The sequence below is a fragment of the Oreochromis aureus genome, linkage group 19, assembly GCF_013358895.1.
Source record: "Oreochromis aureus strain Israel breed Guangdong linkage group 19, ZZ_aureus, whole genome shotgun sequence".
NCBI lineage: Eukaryota > Metazoa > Chordata > Actinopteri > Cichliformes > Cichlidae > Oreochromis > Oreochromis aureus.
Window position 1 is genome coordinate 10,956,581 of NC_052960.1, and position 21,715 is coordinate 10,978,295.

The 21,715-nt window shown below is 41.0% G+C and overlaps 1 protein-coding gene across 3 annotated transcripts; it reads left to right on the top strand.

Moving 5' to 3' along the window:
* Nucleotides 1-800: 800 nt before the first annotated feature.
* On the top strand, nt 801-19,655 carry atr (ATR serine/threonine kinase). Of its 3 annotated transcripts, none has more exons than XM_031736991.2 (48): nt 801-991; nt 1,142-1,233; nt 3,105-3,257; nt 3,378-4,285; nt 4,382-4,524; nt 4,639-4,815; nt 5,021-5,187; nt 5,339-5,491; nt 5,627-5,825; nt 5,939-6,195; nt 6,305-6,501; nt 6,668-6,768; nt 7,022-7,193; nt 7,405-7,560; nt 7,663-7,857; nt 7,958-8,053; nt 8,222-8,311; nt 8,537-8,632; nt 8,737-8,867; nt 9,083-9,226; nt 9,624-9,717; nt 9,827-9,952; nt 10,349-10,555; nt 10,764-10,877; nt 10,987-11,102; nt 11,322-11,442; nt 11,522-11,659; nt 12,052-12,220; nt 12,545-12,711; nt 12,897-13,061; nt 13,623-13,714; nt 13,823-13,914; nt 14,017-14,194; nt 14,275-14,460; nt 14,629-14,788; nt 14,979-15,158; nt 15,348-15,490; nt 15,838-15,935; nt 16,078-16,307; nt 16,914-17,048; nt 17,151-17,351; nt 17,454-17,597; nt 17,929-18,079; nt 18,175-18,331; nt 18,525-18,678; nt 18,820-18,971; nt 19,058-19,163; nt 19,321-19,655. In XM_031736991.2, the coding sequence occupies exons 1-48, from the start codon at nt 939-941 to the stop codon at nt 19,492-19,494; spliced, it is 7,830 nt and encodes a 2,609-aa protein (XP_031592851.2). In that variant the 5' UTR covers nt 801-938; the 3' UTR covers nt 19,495-19,655. The 3 variants fall into 3 exon arrangements, with proteins under 3 accessions (XP_031592851.2, XP_031592853.2, XP_031592852.2); XM_031736993.2 differs by having other exon boundaries at nt 15,838-15,926; XM_031736992.2 differs by having other exon boundaries at nt 5,024-5,187; nt 19,321-19,494.
* The last annotated feature ends 2,060 nt before the right edge of the window (nt 19,656-21,715 follow it).

Genomic DNA, 21,715 nt, shown 5'->3' on the forward strand with positions numbered 1-21,715 from the left:
ATCTGGCTTTTCTACATAGCTTCTAAAAATGGGCATAACTGAAAACTTTAAGGTTAAAAATACTTGAAAGATGGGAGGTGACAATAATCTGACATTACTTGATATTTATCTATTTATTTTTTACCAATTTTCTAATATGTTTCAGTCTCCCCTTTAGATAAGGGGAAGCATCTTATACATCTTAAGTGTTTCAAAAGGCTGCATGGTGAATAAAGGGACAGAAACACTTGTGTTTCTCTTGTTATTGTAGGTTTTTTACCTTACATTATAAAGTGTTTTGATGTGACTTTTGTTGTGACTTGTACTATATAAATACCATTTAACTGATTTAAGGAATTCTACTGTAATTTTAAATTTAGCAACTTAATTAAGACATACATTAAACTCTAATTGCCTCATGAATAGTAAAGTAACACAGTTGTAGGCAGGCATACGCAGTTTCACAAATATTTACATTATATATCTTGTATTATACCCTCTTTTTACACATTATTTACTACTGCAATTGCACTACTCCTTTGCACAGTCTCAGTTAGACTTTTTATTTCACCTTTTTACTTCTCCTTTGAAAAAAAAATCACTGTTGTGTATATTTTTACCCTACCTACATTGTAAGACATTCACTATGGGCCTGTGGTACTTTTACTATTAACAATTTAAAAAAATTTTTTTTACATATTTTTTCCTGCCGTAAAACACATACTTTAACGTTACTTTAACGACCAGAGGAAGCTCTTACTAGTTTGCTTTTTGTTTGAGCTTATAGACCCTCGCTGGCTTCCGTATCAAAACAGAAACGTCATTTTGGAGCGAAAGTTTTGGAAAGACTTGACAGGCAGAAGGAGACGTGGAGATGTGTACTGGTTAAAATGATTAGATAGAGCCATATATTAATGTATTAAAGAGTTTTATCGAACAGGGACATACAAAGTTTAAAAATGGAAGGTCTGGAAATGTCTGCGATGATACCGGCTCTTCAGGAGCTAGCTAGGTGAGTACACGGCTAAAGTTGGCTAAGAGCTAAGTAGTTAACAGTACCAGTCATTTGGGCTAAAGTGAGTCCTCGTCTTTACTTATTGAAGTCGATAAAAACCGTTGCTTCATCATGTCTCTGTGAATAACATCGTGCTGATGTTTGCAGTGCGAGCGCTGCAGAGTACGACCAGGTGGTACAGAAACCTCGACAGATTCTCTGCCAGTTCATCGACAGGATACTGACAGATGTGGATGTCGGTAAGGCGGTGTTATCGACACATACTAGGGGTGGTCACCATAATAAAAACCTCTGAAAGGACATCAGTAAAAAACAAACAAACAGCTTTTTGGTGTACACTGTCAGACTTATCTGCTGACACATTCCCTTAAGTTGTTGCTTACAATGACTGCTATTTCCCCTTGCTAATATACTGTGCTGATTTCTTTTTCTTTCTTTTTTTGTATATTTGTCACACTTGCATGTTTCAGATCATCAGACAAATTTTAAAAATAGACAGAGATAGCCTGAGTAAATGTAACATGCAGGTTATGAATTCCTGAAAAAATCCTGTAAAATAATAATACTAATAATACTACTACTACTCCTAATAATAATAATAATAATAATTATTATTATTATTATTATTATTATTATTATTATCATTATTATCATTATTATTATTATTTTAAAAATAGGAAAAAAACTATCCAAACCTTGGTGAAAAAGTAACTGCCCCCTAAACCTAATAACTGGTTGTGCCAACCTTAACAGGAAGAACTGCAGTCAAGTGATGGTGATAAGTTGCAACAAGTCTTTCACATAAGATCAGCCATATTGGAAGTTTTTCAAGCATGAGCGGTCTGTTTAAGGTCATGCCAAAGCATTTAAATTAGATTTAAGCCTGGACTTTGACTAGGCCGCTGCAGAACTTTCATTTTGATCTTTATGGGGTTTTTTTTAAGCACTTAAGACTTCCTGGTGGGTGTGGGATCACTGAACATTATTCTTGGTTCTTTTGTGACTTAATGGATGAGTTGTTGATGCACTCTCTGAGCAATTTTGATAGGCTGTCCACTCCTGGGAATGTTTTCCACTGTTAAAATCCGTGGATCACTGGAGTCTCAAAGCCTTAGAAATGGTTTTGTAACCCTTTCCAGACAGATAGATGTCAATGACTTTGTTTCTCAGCAGTTTCTTTAGATCTTGACATGATGTGTTGCTTTTTTAGTTCTTTTAACCTGCTTCACCTCAGATAGGTTCTATTTAAGGCATTTCTTGATTCAACAAGTCTGGCAGTAATCACGTCTGGGTGTTACTTGTGAAATTAAATTGAGCTTTCAACCAATGTGGTAAATCACAATTAATTCATGATTTAAAAAGGGAGGAATTACTGTTTCAGTCAGGGCCAGGTAGGTTTCGGTAGCTTTTCTTTCTCTTATTTAATGAAATCAAAATTTACACTACACTTTGAATTTAATCAGGTTATCTTTGTCTAATATTAAAATGTGTTTGATGATATGAAATATGAAAATGTCACAAAAAAGTAAGCAGGTTTAAACCCTAACAAGCTCATGTGTGCACATCAGACATGCTTCCTTCATTCCTTAAATTCCTTTATCTTTACCTTTATTACATTTAGTACGCAGAGTTTGTTATAAACCATATTAGTTTTTGTCTTCCCCCCACTTGCATGAATCTTGCCCCTTACTCTACACCTGCACCTGTAACTTCCCCTTTGCAATATGAAGGTGATATAACAGCAGTTCACATTGCTGGCAGGTGTTTGTTTGGCAAACAGAAACCCAGTCTGTGTTAGGAGTTCCAAAACACAAAGAGGGCACATCGGGTGTGACTACAGATAGGAAAAGTACAACTAATATAAACCTGTGTCTGCTTCTGTCTTCTTGCTGCTGTTGTATAAATTTGTGATCTCCAGTAGTTCACTTGGTAATTAACTCTTGGCTTCTCAGATTCTTTAGAATAAATATTGTACCTGGAGTTTAAATCAGTGTCTTTCTTTAAGCTTTTTATCATTTAGTGACTTTTCAAGTTAATATTGCAAGAATATTTGACTTATCCTCTGTATGTGTACCAGCTCTTTGAACAAAACAGTTGTCTTTTCTTCCAGTTGCTTTAGGGCTAAATAAGAAGTCCAGCTCAGAGCCAGCCTGTGTGATGCTGCTGGACTTCGTGCAGCACATAGTTAAATCTTCATCTCTGATGTTTGCCAACCCTGCCTGTCAGCCTGCTGAATACCCAGAAACCACACAGAGCTGCACTGGTAGGAAATTCTTCTCAAAATGCTGCCAAAAGTGATTTCAGAAATTAGAAAAAAAAAATGAACATGTTTTCCTCTTTCCTTTCTCCTTTAATATCTTCTCATTCCTTGTCTTGATTTTAGACTTCAGTAAGTGGGTGGCGGTGCGTTTCCTTCGTGTGGCAGCAGCTCCAGGCTGTGATATCATCCATGGACGGGTCTCTGCTGTGTTGTGCTCTTTACTTCACACTCTGAGAGTCCGGGCACCATTTATCTTTAATTGCCTCATTCAGGAACTCATATGTCTGTGCCAGGAACTCAGCCATAACCTGTATGCACATATTTGCACACTTGGAGGACAGGGACATGTTTTGGAGATTCACACAAAGAGCCAGTGGCCTGTAAACCTCAAGTGCTTCAGTTTATCCCCCCTCTGTGCCTCCTCATACCTCACCCCCTCTGCCCTGGTGCTCTCCTCACCTGCTGCCTTGGAGTCGCTGACTGCCATAACGATCGACATCATAACTGAGTCTCTGCGGGGAGTCATCTCCCGTCGTGACCTGAGTTTAGCCTGGGAGGCTGCATGCTTCATCCTGGCCAACGGGAACACCAGGCTGAGGAAGGCCTCCATGGTGATGCTGAGAACACTGGTGGAGCTCAGAGGATTTCCTGAGATGCAGGGCCACGAATTCTTTGCAGCCTACTTCCAGTTGCTGGAAACGCACTCCTACTCTGCCACAGCAAACATAAATGAGAAAGAAGCTTACGAAGGAGAGCTGCTAAGCCTGACCCGCTGTGTGTTTCAGCCATCTTATGTCTCTCACTCACACTTTGAGCCCATCTACCTCTCACAGATGTTCGAGTGTGTTTGCACTCTTGCTGGAGCTGGCGTCAAGTTAGGTGTAGAAGTGACCGAGTCACTATGCCTGCTGTTTAGCTTCTCGCTATCTGTAGCACCAGTTTATGAAAGCGCCGCATTGCTTAGGAGGCAGCGGGTCACCGAAGTCTGCGGGACACTAGCATGCACCGTGGGGACAGCAAATCAAGCCGAAGTACAACTCTGTTCTTTGCGTTTCCTTTTTAATTATCCTTTTGATATCCATACAGTATTTCCCTTTTACAATATCTGCTATGCTTGTTGTTCGCAGTGTGCAGAAGGGTTTCTCCGAGCCGCCCTGAAGGCTGAGACAGCTTTAGTGCTGCAGGAGTGTAACGATGGAGCAACACCTGTCAAGAAATCCTGCAAATCTGCTACCAGTTCAGTCGGTAAAACTCCTAAAACATCCTCAAGGTGAGTGCATCAACATTTACTACTTGGCAATAGCCGGGAAAATCTCAAAACAAATATTTATTTTCAAATGTGTCATATGTCGTATTGAAGTAATGTCTGTGTCTCTATCTTAAGCGAAGTGGACATGCGTGTTCGCAGTAAGGTTTGGGCTGCATTGAACAGTCGGCTGGAGGAGCTGCTGATGCTTTTAGACTCCAGTTCTGCTAAGCCTGAGACCACACAGAGTCTGTCTGCTCTGCAGGGACTGGCCCTCATTCTCCATCAGGCAGCCCTCTGCTCCTCTCCCGTCAGGTAATTCCCAAACATACGCCCACGCTCTTACACAAGCCCTCTCCTTTTTACCTTTTTTTCTGCCTCTCAGAAAAACGTCCTCTTTAGTTTTTTATTTTAACAGTGTTTAATATTAGAGATTGCTGACTTTCCTGGCTGCAGTTTGACAAATGTCATTCACAGCGATTAATAGCATATTATTCACTTCAGCATCTCTTTGTTATAGCAGCTTGTCACCTCTCCTTTGGGTTCCCACTGAGACGCTGAGCAGGGCCCTGAAGAGCTGTCAGTCAGTGTTAGAAGGAGGATCTCAGCCTGTGTCAAATCGGAGCTACTTTCAGTCTGCTGTCCAGATCACTGTCAGGGTCCTCGACTCTATACTTTACCTGACAAGTAAGGATCCGAATACAAAAATACCAGATGCTCTTGGTTTAGTTTGTTGTCAAAATAAAAGCTGTTGTATTTTCCATATTAATTTGAAGATAGAAATCAAAACTGTTACATATCCTTTATTATAATCATGATCTTATATTTTTTTTGTTAGTGAGCAGCCAGAATGATGACAGGCTCCAACAACATGTGTGTGCTCTGTTGTCTCTTCCTTGGGTGTGTGAGAACAAGTCTGTCTCAGCCTATAAGACTTCAGGCTTCCCATCCTGGCTGCTAGCCTTGGCTCAAAGACTCAGTTTCTGCTATTGTGAGTGTTCCTGTCTGCTTTTTGTTCTTTTAATGAAAACCCAAATATATATATTATTTTGACTGCTTTAAAAGTTTCACAGCTTTTATAAAGTTGCAGCATACTAAAACACAAACTCCACGTCTTTCTTTCCAGCACCTGAGGTCCAGGCCGACTGCGTGTCGCTGCTGGCCTTTTTACATGGCGGTGTGTGCGAGACGTGGCGCGTGTGTGTGTTTTCAAAGGCGCTGCAGAGTCAGGAGGAGGTGGTGAGAGTAGCAGCAGTCAAGGCTTTCCCTCTTCTTCTCCACCATCTGGGAAACATGCACTACGACCTCATTGGCACTACTTTGCTGTATGGAAACTCATGCATTAATAAAGACTTGACCACTAATATTTTCTCTCTTTCTTTCATTGATATCATCAGTCACTTTGTTATATTTGATGGCGTATGTTTGATAATTGTAGTTCCAAGCTGGAGGACAGTTCGGAGCAGGTGAAGAAGGAACTTGCCAGGATCATTGGTCAGCTGAGCTGCCTCCAATCAGAGCTCTCCAGCCTTAGTGACATCCACACAGACTCCACTGGTCTTCCCAAAATCCTCTGCCTCTCTTGTAGTCTTGAAGCAGATCATGCTGGGAAAGCAGTGCCATCCCTCAAGGCATCTGTTGTTAGACCCTTCCTACCATTGCTCAGACCACAAGCTCCAAGCACTGTGAAACAAGGTACCTTTTTACTAGTCGTTTTCTACCATAAGTTTTTTACAACAGCTGATGCATTCAAGTCAGTTCACAGCTGCTGTTTTCTCAAACATTTTATACATTTCACTGCCAGCTTTCCTAGAAGCTCTTCCCCACCTGTGCCAGCATGTGAATCTCACTGGTGCAGACAGCGATTCCCGAGCCATACTCTGTGCCCTGATTGGTCTAATGGAGGATTCTGATCCTGTGGTTAGAACACGCTTCAGCCAATCGGTGCGTTTCCTGGTAACAGAGACCACTAGAAACTCTGAGCAGGGCTCTTTGAATGAGGTGAGCAATTCTAGTTTTAAGACTCCAGTTTTTCTAATACTTTTATTATTATAACATAATTATATTATTGTCAGAGTAAAATTTCACCGTATTCCCCCTCAATCAATATGGTTTAATGTTGCATGTTTACTTGTGTTTTTTGATGTGGTGTGTGTCACCATCACAGCTCCTGGTTGCACGTCTTAAAGAGGCATTCAGCAAGGCTAAACTTAACAGAGATGATGACCTGCGTAACACTCTGATCCTCACCACTGGAGAGATCGGCAGGTATATAGACAGAACTTTCTTTTATTGCACAAGCTGTATGAGTTATAGTTTTAATGAAGAAGATGTTATAAGATGGGAGATAAAAATTATTGACGTTATATACAGAAATAAAATGTTGTGCTAGTTGTCATTAGTTTGTATTATTTTCATTTTCACTGTAGAGGGTAGAAACAGATGAATTCCTTTTGTTAATACAATTAAAAAGACAACTTAATGAATGAGATTTCTTCATTCCCCTCTCCTCTTCTGTCAGAGCCTCTCAGGGTAGTTTGGTGTCGTTCTCTCTGCTGCGTCTGCTCCACTGTCTCCTGTCCAAGTCGTCCCAGGTCTCTGTAGCTGCTTACACTCAAATTCGAGCCCTGGCCACCACTAAAGGCTTGAAACTGCAGACACTCTTCAGTCAATACAAGAACCCTATCTGCCAGGTATCTAGTCTTTTGTTTAAATTGGACCAAACTTATCCTACTCACCTGCTTATTATGAGTTGGATGACTTGCTTTATAATATTGTTATTCACAGTATATATGTGGATTTAATGTTTGAAAATTGCATTGGTTTAGTTTTCATTTGGTCTGTTTTAGATACTGTTTTTTGTGGAAAATCTACAGTCCATTACTATATCTTCTTTGGCTTTAGTTCCTGGTGGAGTCACTACATTCACGCCATGCGTCAGCCCTGCGGAGCACACCAGATCAAGGAACCGAGTCAGCCAATCAGAGGGAGCTGGCTCTGGATATTCTTGCTCAGATCGCACATGCCTTTGACTTTCCAGACCTCCACCGCTTCCTCACCGTATGTACAGTCATGCACACGCATTCACACACAGATTAAACAGATAGTAGAGACTCTTTATGTGATGTACATTGGTGCTTTCTTGCATATTTGTTTATGCAGCGGACCCTCCAGGTGTTGCTGCCGTACCTGGCAGCAAAGGCAAGCTCTACAGGCTCTGCCCTCATTCGAACTTTGGCCATTGAGTTGAAGGCGAACAGGAGAGAGATCCTGATCAACAACTTTAAGTACATCTTCAGCCATCTGGTCTGTTCTTGCACAAAGGAGGAGCTGGAGAGGGCCTTTCACTACCTACAAGTATGAACAACCTTACTGGCATTTTACAGCTGAAACATGATTTAGAGTCATGTACCTGAAGAGGTCATCTTGTTTTCTTTTCTCCTTCATATTTTTCCAGAGTGAGACAGAAATTGAACTAGGATCTCTGCTACGCCAAGACTTCCAGGGTCTTCATAACGAGCTGCTGCTGCGTCTTGGAGAGCACTACCAACAGGTTGACACACATATGTGGAAACAGATTTTCTAAACATTAAATCTATTTCAAAATATGTGGCTTTGAGGAAATTATTCTGCACAAGGCTTCCTCTTGAGTAAAACTCTCACAAATGATCTAAAACACAGACTCTAGTTTCTGTTCTCGTGACTGTTTATTTCTTTGCAGGTATTTAATGGCTTGGCAATCCTGGCCTCCTTTGCATCCAGTGATGATCCATACCAGGGACCCCGAGACATCACCACCCCAGAACTTATGGTACTTGGCATCCTCTGCATTTCATATCAGTGTTTTAATTTCTTGTCTTTTTGACAGTTGACTAGACAAAAATACTTTATGAAACTATTTAGGCTTTAGAAGTTGTGAGATATGTTGTATGTAATTATTTTAAGCCAAAAATGTCATTTCTCTATGCAAAAAAAAAAAGATACTAATGCAACTAATCATCCACTAATCCATTAATCTTGGTTTTTTTATTATTAGGCTGACTACTTACAGCCAAAGCTGCTGGGGATTCTCGCCTTTTTCAACATGCAGCTCCTTAGCTCCAGTGCAGGGGAAAAGGACCGCAAGAAACTGGTAACTGATCCTCTAAAATACCAGAATTTTAAATCTGATTGGTTAAATGTCCAATAAAGTTCTGCTTGGCTCAAAGTGAACACGTCTGCCTGTTCTTCGTGCAGGTTTTGACAAGTGTGATGGCTCTGATGCGACTGATGGGCTCCAAACACATCAGCTCTGTCAGAGTGAAGATGATGACGACATTACGCACCGGCCTGCGATACCGAGAGGACTTCCCTCTCCTCTGCTGCCAGTCAGTACTTGTATACTTGCACATAAAGTCACATATTGTGGTGCATTTATCTTTATTATTTTAATTGTTTGTGTTGCACATTGCAATTCTACCTCTCTGAAGAACAGAAAACTTAGATTTTTACATATTAGTACATGTGCTATTCGTTGGTATTTGCTCAGACATCTGTTTCTAATTCGTTTTTTTTTTTTAATACTTCCTTTTCCTCTGGGTAGGACGTGGGATTGTTTTGTGAGGAGTGTGGAGCCTGCACACCTGGGCCCCCTACTGAGTCATGTTATTGTTGCTTTGCTCCCCTTGATTCCACTGCAGCCCAAAGAAACTGCCGCTATCATCCGCTTCCTCATCCTGGACAACAGGTAGCAAACATAAACACAGATGTGCACATTTGATCAGCGTGCAAAAACAAAAACACATCTTTCTGTTATGGTTTTAACTTCCCTCATTAGCTAAACCAAATTAAATCACCCCCATAATGGAATATTATTATTACAGATATTCACTGCACAATTTGATCCCTGATCCTGGTTTTGTGATTGAATTCTCAGAATTGTTTCAAGGTATCAATCAACCGGATTTTTCTAGTGCACAACTAGTCTTATTTCCTTTTTGTACTGAATGTACACTTGTGTAGACATACACAACAATGTGTAAAAGGGTACACATGGATGAGTATGTATGTATGCGTATGTAGGTACTTGAAAGTGTGTGTGTGTATATGTACATAGATGCCTCACTTCTGTCATTTAATTACAGGGAAGAAGTCAGTGACTACCTCCATGAAATTTACTTTCTACCAGACCATCCAGAGCTAAAAGACATCCACGCAGTAATGCAGGATTATAAAAAGGTCTGTATGAAGGGCACAACAGAAAGTAAAATGAATGTGAAACAAAAGGTTGGTTGACAGTGATCATACATACATCACATTGTGTTTTATTTTTCTTTCCTTCTTCCAGCTGGCGGCCAGCAGCAGCGACTTGGCCGCCGCACTGCAGCTCTCCATGAGAGCCGTCCAGCATGAGAACGTGGACGTGAGGATCCACGCGCTGACCAGCCTCAGGGATATGATGCATAGCAACCAGGTACACACTCAATGAAGTGCTACAGTAAGGAAACAGCTCCCTGTTTGCAAAGAGAACTCAGAAAAGAATTCAAAATATATATAATGAAACCAGTAGACTGCATTATTCCAAAATCACCGGCTGTGTTATCTTTTTCATACGATTTGTCTTTGTAAAAGGTGTAAGCCTGAAAATTGGGTCATTAGTATTAAGAATTATGTACCATGGATGTGTCCATAAATTAACATACTGTAATACATCTTAGCACCTAAATTGGTGTTTTAGTTCTTAATTCTAATTCTTAATTCAGTTCTTAATACACTTCTAGCATAGCCCATGTTAAATCCTCACCGTTACCCACAAATTTACTTTAACTTAACACACTATACATATGTTCCTCTTTTTTCTGGAGTGCAGGAGTGGCTGCTGCGGCAGGTTTGTGCGAGTGAAGCTGTGGAGCCGGTCATCTCCAACCTGGTATCAGTGCTGTTGAAAGGCTGCCAGGATTCATCCCCAGAGGCCAGGCTCCTCTGTGGGGAGTGTCTGGGGGAGCTGGGCGCCGTGGATCCGGGACGCTTGGATCTGTCGCAGACACACACCCACGGCAACCGCAACACCTTTGTGGTAAATAACTAACATAGATAGCAAATGTAATGTTAATTAAATATATATACATATATATTATACATATACATATAGTTCTATTAATACTTCACATACAGTTTCAGTTGAAAAAAAAATATTAAAGAGTTTTAAAGGAGACAAAGCAGGTTTATATGATACTGTGTGTGAAGCAAAGATAATTGAAATGCATGTTTTTTCTCTGTGGCAGAGCGGGGTGGATGATCCTAACTTTGCCTATGATTTGCTAACTGAACTGACCAGAACATTTCTGGCGTACGCCGATGACGTGAGAGCCCAGGACTCTGCTGCTTATGCAATTCAGGTACGCAACAGCTTTAATTATTTGTGTGCGCGCCTCTATTTTATTTATTTATTTTGGGGGGTTTATGTTGAAATGTTTGTTTGTATTGGCGATTTTATATCCACTGTAGGAACTGCTTTCCATATTTGAGTGTCGTGAAGGTCGAACTGACTCAGCGGGCCGGCGTCTGTGGAGGAGATTCCCTGAGCAAATTCAAGAAATACTGGAGCCTCACCTCAACAGCAGGTTGAAGTTTACACCTTCGTACACACGTAGTCTCGTTTGTAATGGTCTCAGAATTCAGGAATTAAAAATCCCTCAGACGAAAGTTACTTTTCCCTTTCTCTCCTCCCTTCTCCTACATTTTATCTTCTTGCCTGCAGTCTTTTAGTACTCACTGAGTCCTTCCATTCTTTTGTCTTCTCTCCTTGTAAATCTATTTTCTTCTCTGCCTCTTGCCTGCAGATATAAGAGCAGTCAGAAGGAGGTGAACTGGTCTAAGCTGAAGAAACCAGTGTACCTCAGCAGCAGAGGCAGCAAATTCTCTGACTGGTCAGCCACCTGGGCTGGATACCTCATCAGCAAGGTTAACCAATCTCTTTTTGAAGTTATTCCCCAGCTTGTTTTCCAAGCCAGAAGTTAAGGGAAGTTTCTTTGCTCTCCAGGTGAGACACGAGTTGGCCAGCAAAGTGTTCAGATGCTGTAGTTTCATCATCAAACACGACTACAAGGTCACAATCTACCTGCTGCCTCATATTCTGCTCTACATGCTGCTGGGCTGCACTCCTGCAGAGCAACAGGAGGTGAGGACACGTCTGAACCACCACAGTAGATCAGTAGCCTCCATCTCACCCGATCCCTACCATCCTCCTTTGTCACACCAACCCCTCTGCATGGCCTCATTCACTGCATCCATGAATCGTCTATGTAATTTACTTCTTTCCTCCTGCCTGGCACCTTCATAATCAGCATCCTTTGTCCAATATATCCACTATCCCTCCTCTGCATATGTCCAAAACCACCTCAGCCTTGCTTCTCTGACTTTGTCTTCAAACTGTTCAACCTGAGCTGTCCCTCAGATGTATTCAATTCGAATCTTGTTCTAATTCTCATCCCTGACAATGAAAAACTAAACATCATACGTGTATTTTTATTGTTGGTTCATTTTTCTTTGGCTGTTTTGTTTCTGTCAAAGGTTACAGAGGAAATGCTGGCTGTGCTGACAGAGGGAGATGGACAAGCCGAGGGGCTTGCCCAGAAGACGGCCTCCAGCCTGTCACAGCTGAGCACTCAGACTGTGTTCAGCATGCTGTCACACCTTACACAGTGGAGTCGCCACATCCTCTACTCCAAACCAAAACATGGTAAGAATTCAGTTCAGTTCAATTCAATTTTATTTATTACAACAACAGTCGCCTCAAGGTGCTTTATATTGTAAGATAGACCCTACAATAATCTAGGGACTAATCAAAAGATGCATAGCTTCAGTCACTGTTGAAAAAGATGTATTTACTGAATCAACTCTATAGCAATTTATATTGCTATTATTTACATGATAAGATTGAGGCTTTTATGCATTATTTGCATTGAGCTGTATAAAAAAATAACTGAATAAAATTCAGTTCTCCTCATTGTTCACTAATCCCTATTGCTTTAATAAAGTAAAGAATTATAACATGATATTGCAGAGAGTGGGGATTATCAGCGTGTGGTGGCCTTCCTGAAAGATATCCCGCAGGATGTCCTGGCCAAGGCCTCTCTACGATCCAAAGCGTACACTCGTGCCCTCATGCACTTTGAAGCTTACATCCTGGAAAATAAAGAGAACGTACAAGACCATCTCACATTCCTGCAGGTCAGAAAACAATTTGGCTATTAACCATTAAATAAAAGATTGACTCAGGACTTTGACTGCATTATAAAAGTTATCTTGACAGCAACAAGTCCAATAGTACAAGTGCGCTTGTCTTTTAACCACTCATCCAATTAATCTCTGCGGTGGACTTTACGCTCTGTGATATACGTGATTGGTTGCCACAGACGCTGTACGCTGCAATGCACGAGCCGGATGGAGTGAGAGGTGTCAATGCTCTGAGGAGGGAGGAGACATCACTCCAGGAACAGATACTCGAGCATGAGAGCATCGGCCTGCTCCGTGACGCCACCGCGTGCTATGACCGAGCCATACAGCTGGAGTCAGACCAGGTACCGTAACACATAGAGTCCATAAACATGTACACCCGGTTTCACATTTGAATTAGAAACAATTGCTTGGCTATTGATTGTTGTTGTTCAACAATATCAGGTTTCGATCTTCTGAATTTTTTTGGAGCACTGGATATTTTTTGTTTTTTCTGACCCTTCTCTTTAAATCCTAGAGGTGGTTGTGTGGAAAATCTTAGAAGATCATCAGTTTATGAAATACTCAGTCGCACCAACAACCAATTTAGCTGTTGGTGCGACCGAGTATTTCAGTGATGCGTTCAAAGCCACTTTAATCACCTTTCTTTCTAATTCTGATACTTGATTGGTTTGAAATTAATCTTTTGCACCTGTCTAAATGCATTGAGCTGCTCCCATGTAATTGACTGATTAGTTATTTGCATTTAAAAGCAGTTGAACTGACATGCTTAATAAGCCAATATTTGTACATATACTATGCCAGTTTTATGTGTTTTCTTACAATATGTTATTTATGATATTGACATAAAAGATAATTAATTTGCTGTTTTTTGTTTCTTGATATTTGATCATATCAATATAAAGATCGCTCACTATCATGGAGTGATGACCTCCATGCTCGGCCTGGGACAGCTGTCCACAGTCATCACGCAAGTCAATGGAGTACTGGCCAACAAGTAAGAAACATACACATCAGGGTAGATCTATTTCTTATTAAATGTGATTTTTTTTTTTAATTTAGGTTAATATGGGTTTGCCTAATGAAGCATTATATATCCATTTAGGCACCAGTGGAAGTCAGAACTCAACACCTACAGAGTAGAGGCAGCCTGGAAGCTCGGAAAATGGGACCTGCTGGAAGATTATTTGAGTTCAGGTAGTGCAGAAACACAGCATGTATGTGCAACATGTGAAACCACTGGTGACTCCATGCTGCATGAATCTGCTTAAAGCATAGTTTTCTATTCTGTGTCTCCAGACCAGCAGTCCAGCACATGGGGTGTGCGGCTCGGCCAGTTGCTGCTCTCAGCTAAGAAGCAGGATGCTGAAAATTTCTATGAGAAGCTGAAGCTGGTGAGGAAAGAACAGGTCGTCCCTCTGTCTGCAGCCAGTTATGAGTGTGGAACCTACCAGAGAGGATATGAGTATATTGTCAGGTCTGTGGATGTCAGCTCAGTTTGGAGTCAAGTATATTGTGTTTTAATAACTTTCTAAAAAAGCATTTACGTGTGTTTAGACTCCACATGCTCAGTGAGATGGAGCACACCTTCAATGAGCTGCTGAAACAGAGACAGGGCTCCGTGTCCAACCTTAGCCAGCTGCCTCCTCATTGGTCAGATCGGCTGGAGATGACCCAAAACTCTTTCAGAGCCAAGGAGCCAGTCCTGGCTCTCCGCCGTGCCCTGCTCAGTCTGGGAACACAGTAAGGAAACATCACTTTTTAGTTGCACAGATTTTAACATGCTGTTTTTCTGAAACACGCATATTAGAGAAATCTGTTTAAATTTTCTTCTTAATACAACAGGATCTCTATATTTTCAAATCTTTGTGAACTCACATCTGCATTTATCATCTCACTCTTGCGCTGTAGACCTGTATGTCAGGAGCTGGTTGGGGAGTGCTGGTTACAAAGTGCCCGGGTTGCCAGGAAAGCAGGACACCATCAGACCGCCTTTAACGCCCTTCTCAATGCAGAAAATACAAATCTAGCTGAACTGGTCACAGAGAAGGCAAAGTGGCTTTGGTCTAAGGTATAACCAGGCTACAAATAAAACCAGCATTCAATATATGATGCAAAACTGTATGCAAAATATTCACATTTGTACAGGACCAGAAAACGTATTTTCTTTAGTGTCTTCCTATCTGCAAATTAGATTTTCATACATGTGCATAATCAAATGAAACTAATATAGCCTAATTTGTCTGCCTGAATGTCATCAGGGCGATGTCCACCAAGCCCTGATTGTCCTGCAGAAGGGTGTGGCTCAGTGTTTCCCTGAAGATCAGCCCCTGACAGATCCTCGCAGTCTCCAGACTAAAGGCAAAGCCATGCTGCTGGTGGGGCGCTTCATGGAGGAGACGGCCAACTTCGAGTCTAATGCCATCATGAAGACATACAAGGTTGATATATCTACACCTTTTCAAACTAGATTCAGAAAATGTTTCATAAAATGACAAAGTGAAAAATGCAATGATGCAAATGTCAAAGATCACCCTCACAGTGATGTGGCACCAAAGCAGATTTCTGCATCACTTGTCTTCACCTTATGTGTTGTATGGGGGGGTTTTTTTGTTTGTTTGTTTTTTTAGGATGTGACTAACCTCCTACCAGAGTGGGAGGATGGTAACTTCTACTTAGCCAAATACTATGACAAAGTGATGCCAATGGTGACAGATAACAAGCTGGAGAAACAGGGTAATCTGATCCGTTACATCGTCACATTCTTCGGGAAGTAAGTTCTTGTTCTTTCTGCGGATATTCAGCCCTGTAGACCCAGAGTGTCCAACTCCAGTCCTTGGTCCTGCAGCTTTTATATGCATCTCTACTCCAACACAGCTCAATCAAATAGTTGGATTACCTCTTCAGCATGCCATCAAGTTTGGCAAAGGCCTGATAACAAGCCATTCATAAATTCAGGTGTGTCGGAACAAGCATGCATCTAAAAGCTGCAGGACAGTAGCTCTCGAGGACTGGAGTTGCACACCCCTGCTGTAGGCTATAATCAGAGCTTTTATAAGTTACTTCACAGCTGTTAATTTCTTCATCAAACAACACACTTATCAACTTTCTCCCTCTTAGTGCTCTGCAGTTTGGAAACCAGTATATCTACCAGGCCATGCCTCGCATGCTGTCTCTTTGGCTGGACTTTGGAGCTAAAGTGTGTGAATGTGAGAAAGGTTGGCAATTCACACAGCGCAGGGAGATATTTCTAGTTTTAGTCTAATTAATTTGCAGACTGACTGCTTTCTAGCTATTTATTTTTAGCATTTCATTGGCTTTTCATTAACACTTGAAATTATACCTATTCCCTCACCTCAGCTGGGCGAGCAGACAGACAGATGCGACAGGAGCTGAGTAAAATCAACACAGTAATGAGCGAGCACTGTTCTAAGCTGGCACCGTACCAGTTCCTGACCGCATTTTCCCAGCTGATCTCCAGGGTGTGTCACTCCAGCGATGAGGTCTTCAATGTCCTCATGACCATTGTGGCCAAAGTGTTCCTCACATACCCCCAGCAAGCTATGTGGCTAATGACTGCGGTCTCCAAGGTGAGAGAAATGAGCCACCCCTCATTTATTTAAGGTTGATGGTGATTTCTATAAACCTTTGTAATTCTAATGAGCTTGAAAGTCAATATTTGATACGACCACTTTTATTCTTCAACACAGCCTGAACTCTCTTAGGCAAGTTGTTTTGTCATTTCATTAGGTAGGAGTAGGAATATTCAGGAATAGTTCTCCAGGCTTCTTGGAGGACATTCAAAGCTTTTCCTCGGATGTTGGCTGCCTTCCATAACAGATAATAAATGCATCTCTTCTTTTGTCATCCACTTATGTAGTAGCCACTGTCCAAACAAAACCTTTGAAATCCCTCCAGAAAGCCTGGGGAACTATTGCTAAAGACCACTTTAAGAAATTACTAGAAGGTCTGGGTCTTTGGAAGCAAAATATAAACAAATGAGGGGTGACTATAAAGTTTAACTTTTGCAAGTCTGTTTATGTGGGGTTTTTTTTGTTTTTGTCTTTTTAATTTGAAATGTTATTTAGCAGATCAGGTCAAATCAAAATTACAATTTCTCTGTTACTTTTCGTAATCAACTGCTTCTGCGTCCAAAATACAGCATTTATTTATGTCTGCTTTTCTTTTCTTTCCAGTCATCCTACCCCATGCGCATGAATCGCTGTAATCAGATCCTTAAGAAAGCCGTCAGTCTTAAACAGTCTCTGGAAAAATTCATTGGAGATGCCAACAGACTGACAGACAAGCTTTTGGAGCTTTGTAATAAACCGGTATACACGCACATGCACAAATACACTTCAATAGTCTGTGACTTCTCAATCCTTAAATCTTCTTTAGGCAGGAGTAGAGATGTTTCTAAATGTGTCTTACAGGTGGATGGTAACAGCACAACGCTCAGTATGAGCATTCACTTCAAGCAGCTAAAACGTTTGGTGGAGGAGCCAACGTTCAGTCAGATCCTGATCCCTCTGCAGTCTGTCCTCATCCCAACGCTGCCCTCCACAGGCGGGGAAAACACACAGCATGACGCTTTCCCTGGACACTGGGCATACCTGGATGGTTTTGAAGACAGTGTAAGAGAAAGAGGGTGTTAACTATTGTGACTGGCTTCCGTGGTATATTTAACATTCAGCAGGAGTTGATGACAGTTACAGAAAATAATCTTGTTTGTGTAGGTGGAGATCCTGGCCTCTTTGCAGAAGCCAAAGAAGATAAGCCTGAAGGGTTCGGATGGTCGGAGTTACACCATGATGTGTAAACCTAAAGATGACCTGAGGAAGGACTGCAGGCTTATGGAGTTCAACTGTCTCATCAATAAGGTATCTGGGAGATTTCATTCAAATGAAATGGATATATAGTGAGTTCTGGCCATAGAGCGACTTGCAGATTAGGTCAGAATAAAAAGACTTACTAACTTTTAGAGGTTCATTCTTATTATATGTGTTGTTCTGGCCTAAAAGTTTAAATTAAATATCATTCATCTTCTCATAATGTGAACAAAAACTGAACTTTTTTTTTGCGGTATAGGAGCTTATTGTGTAGCTCAGCTGTACTAAATCAATCAATATGTGTGCAAATTACATGACAATACTTAAGAAAATGTGAGAAGAACAGCATTTATATGTGCTTGTTTGTACTTTGTTTGTGTAGTGTCTCCGTAAAGATGCTGAGTCCAGACGGAGGGAGCTACATATCCGGACTTATGCTGTGATTCCCCTCAATGAGGAGTGCGGCATCATCGAATGGGTTAACAACACTGCCGGGCTGCGGCACATTCTCACGAAGCTGTACAAAGAGAGAGGTATCCCTTCTTATAACGCCCACAATCAGAAACCTTTTTTTTAAAGTAAATGTTGGGAAATAATTAAGTTGTTCACCATTTTCTGTGTTTTTAAGGTATCTACCTATCAGGTAAAGAGCTCAGGAAGCTTATTCTTCCTAAGACAGCTCCCTTTGAGGAAAAACTGCGAATCCACAAGGAGGTGCTGTGTGCTCGACACCCCCCTGTCTTCTATGAATGGTTCCTCCGGACCTTTCCTGACCCCACGTCATGGTATGACCTTCACTACAACACTGCTATAATTATACTACTGTAGGTCACTGCTTTACCAGAAATGTTAGTCATTTTCATTTAACATCTTGACCACATTTGAAAGAAGTTATTTCTAATCAGAATTTTTCAAAAATCTGCTTTAAGTGTAACTTAAATCCAAGAATAAATCTTTGGAGTATTTGTCTGTTTACAGGTACAGCAGTCGTTCAGCATACTGCCGCTCCACTGCTGTGATGTCCATGGTGGGCTACATCCTGGGTCTGGGAGATCGCCACGGAGAAAACATCCTCTTTGATTCCTTCACTGGAGAATGTGTTCATGTAGACTTCAACTGCCTCTTTAACAAGGTTTTTTTTTTTTTGCCTTAGATTCAATAAAAATATTATTTAGGAATATTATTATATTGATTATTTATTATATGTATCCTTAACACCAGTGCATGTTGTTGCTTTTAAGTTTGCCTGTGCTTTTCTCTCCATTTCCACTAGGGGGAGACATTTGACGTGCCAGAGGTTGTTCCCTTTCGTCTGACGCGAAACATGGTCCATGCTATGGGGCCCATGGGCATCGAGGGCCTCTTTAGGCAAGCCTGTGAGGTTACGATAAGACTAATGAGAGACCAGAGAGAGCCACTCATGAGGTACATTCACATAAAAATTATTAATGTCAAATTCAACCATTCATAAATATTAAAAATGAGCCTCTGTTTTTAATTTTTCTTGCAAGTGTGCTGAAGACCTTCCTTCATGACCCACTGGTGGAGTGGAGCAAACAAGCCAAAGGACTATCGAAAGCTCAGGCCAATGAGACAGGAGAGATTGTTAATGAAAAGGTGGGCATGTTTCTTGAATTTTTACCTCTTAAATTATATTTACTTGCGAATCTAAACCAGAGAGACTTTATTAATCCCAGAGGAAAACTGGGCTAAATACAGCACATTCAGGTCCAATAAAACGTAATAATGTTTGATCTTTACGTTTCTCTGCTAGGCTAAAACCCACGTGTGTGACATTGAGCAGCGCCTGCAGGGAGTGATTAAGAGCAGGAATAAAGTGCTGGGTCTTCCTCTGTCAATTGAGGGGCACGTCCATTACCTCATACAAGAAGCCACGGATGATAAACTACTGTGTCAGATGTATTTAGGCTGGGGGCCTTACTTGTAGAAAGAAAAAGTACTAAATTCAGAAGATTATAATGCAATCCAAGCACTTTTGACTGTTTGTTCCTGAGCCTTTTTCTGTTTTGAGTTACTAAAAAAAACATTGAAAAATGCAGCACTGTTGTACATTCCCTTGTAATAAACTATTTTGTTGGTTAAACGTGCCGTAGGGTGTGTCTTCTAATCTCTTAACCCTCAAACTCACAGAGCTAGACAGGCTTGTCAGCTGATTGTTTTAATCCCCTGTCTCCCGCTGCTTCTTCACTCCTGATTACAGCCAAGTGGTTCAACTTTTTACATAAAAGCACCACTTAGGATTAAATGTTTGCTTAAAAAGCTGAAAGTGGACTTGGTGAAGGTGTGAGTAAGAAGTAGGTAGTAGTTTGCTTTTAAGCTAGCAATATTTTTCTTATCTAGTAATGAGTCCAGGCAGTCAGAAAATCACTGTATTTGTAATTATTACTTTTCTTCTTTTTGTTAATGCTTGGCTGTTGTTGCAGCTGGCTTTGGGATAGATCAGGATGAGCTTGGTTGTATTCATGTATTTGCATATAGCATTTAGTGGGAAAACACTTTCCAAGATAATTGCATGAGAATATACTTTTATTCTCAATAATCTGAAACGGAATTGTATTTGTGATAATATTTATTATCACTGGTAATCTGTTGCTGTTGTCAGAGCCGACCGGTTTAGCTCGCCGATGCTGTTATTTTCCCCGGTTCTGGAAACGCATATTAAAGACATCCAGCTTGACAGAAGAAGCGCTCAGGATTCTGAGGAGGATAAACTGTCAACAGACTCTAACCCTATATCAAATTCTACTCTAATACATTAAAATACCGGTGCTGATGACCAGAGTACACATATGCAACACTTTTTTTTCTTTCGTGGTTAACATCAAGAAAAGACAACAAAAGTCAACATGTTTTTAATTTGGATTTTTTTTTTAAAATTTATTTCATTGTAATAACAATGAACTACAAAGTCTCCTGAAGGTGTTTGAGCTTTAAGGTGGAGGGCCTGCAGGACCTCTATCTTAAAGTTCAAAACACCAATTTTAGAAAATTCCAGCAATCAAATGATCCCCTATGAGCAAGCACTTGGCGACAGTGGGGAGGAAAAACTGCCATAAAAAGCAGAAACCTCCAGCAGAACCAGGCTCATGTAGGGGCAGCCATCTGCTGCGGCTGGCTGGACTCGATGGAAAACAAAAGGAGACACAATGAAAATATAATAGTTTTTAGGAAAACTATAAAGGAATTTGATTTGACACTATGATTGACCATTCAAGTCCGTTTTTGGATCATTTCTGCTTCGAGATTTTGCGAGAAGCAAGGCAGTGGAAAAGTCAAGGTCTTTAGTCATCGCTGCCCTTAAAACAGCATCTGAAGGGTTTCATTAAAGCTTTCTTCAATGCTGAAAAGAACCTGGCAACTCTGGACTTTTGTCGAGAACTTGTGGGGACACCCAAATGGATTTTCAAGAGCCTCAAAATAGCCTCGTCAAATGAACTATCACATGCCAAAGCAGCATCCATGATCTTTTCTGGGAGCCAAACTCCTTGACGAGTCCTTTAACCAGTTTTTTGGTCAATCCACTCACGTCATTTTCCAGACGTGTTATAGACTCCGCGCTGCTGATTTCAGGTGCCACCAAGTTTTTGAGACGCTCAATGATGTCAGCTAGTGTTACGCCATCTGGAGGAGTGAGATGGCCTTTTCGCCTGCTTTTGGACTTCTCGAGAAGTCTAATTAAAACAAAGTAAACAAGGTTTTGGGATACTTCCTCCACTTCAGCAGATGACACTGACACTTCTGAGAGCTTTTTTTCTCACGTTTTCTGAGGGTTTGTCCTCAGAAAATCTGTCCTCTGACTTTTCAGACAGTTTCTCATCTGTGGAGGGTTTCTCCTCAGACTTTTCAGAGGGTATGGCCTCATGCTTTTTGGAGAATTTGTCATCATACTGTTCAGACATTTTCGCCTCATCCTTTTTGGAGAATTTGGCCACTGATTTTTCAGGCAGTTCTTCCTCCCACCTCTCGAGAACTGGTGTTAAACTTAAACGAGAGGATGTTGAGGTTTTCTCTGGAGACTTGGCCTGTCTTTCTGGAGATGCTGGTCTAGAGTGACAGGGTGTTCTAGATTCTCTGCCACTTTTTTGAGAAGAGTCTGACTCTGTATCTTTTGCCCGTGTCTGTGCTGTTGCAATGAAGTTTTGGATATT

Coding starts and splice junctions, on each gene's coding strand:
- atr (XM_031736991.2), top strand. CDS start 939: ATGGAAGGTCTGGAAATGTCTGCGATGATACCGGCTCTTCAGGAGCTA. Junction 5,188..5,338: donor CTCTATACTTTACCTGACAA/GTAAGGATCCGA, acceptor TTTTTTTGTTAG/TGAGCAGCCAGAATGATGAC. Junction 19,164..19,320: donor GAGAGATTGTTAATGAAAAG/GTGGGCATGTTT, acceptor TTTCTCTGCTAG/GCTAAAACCCACGTGTGTGA.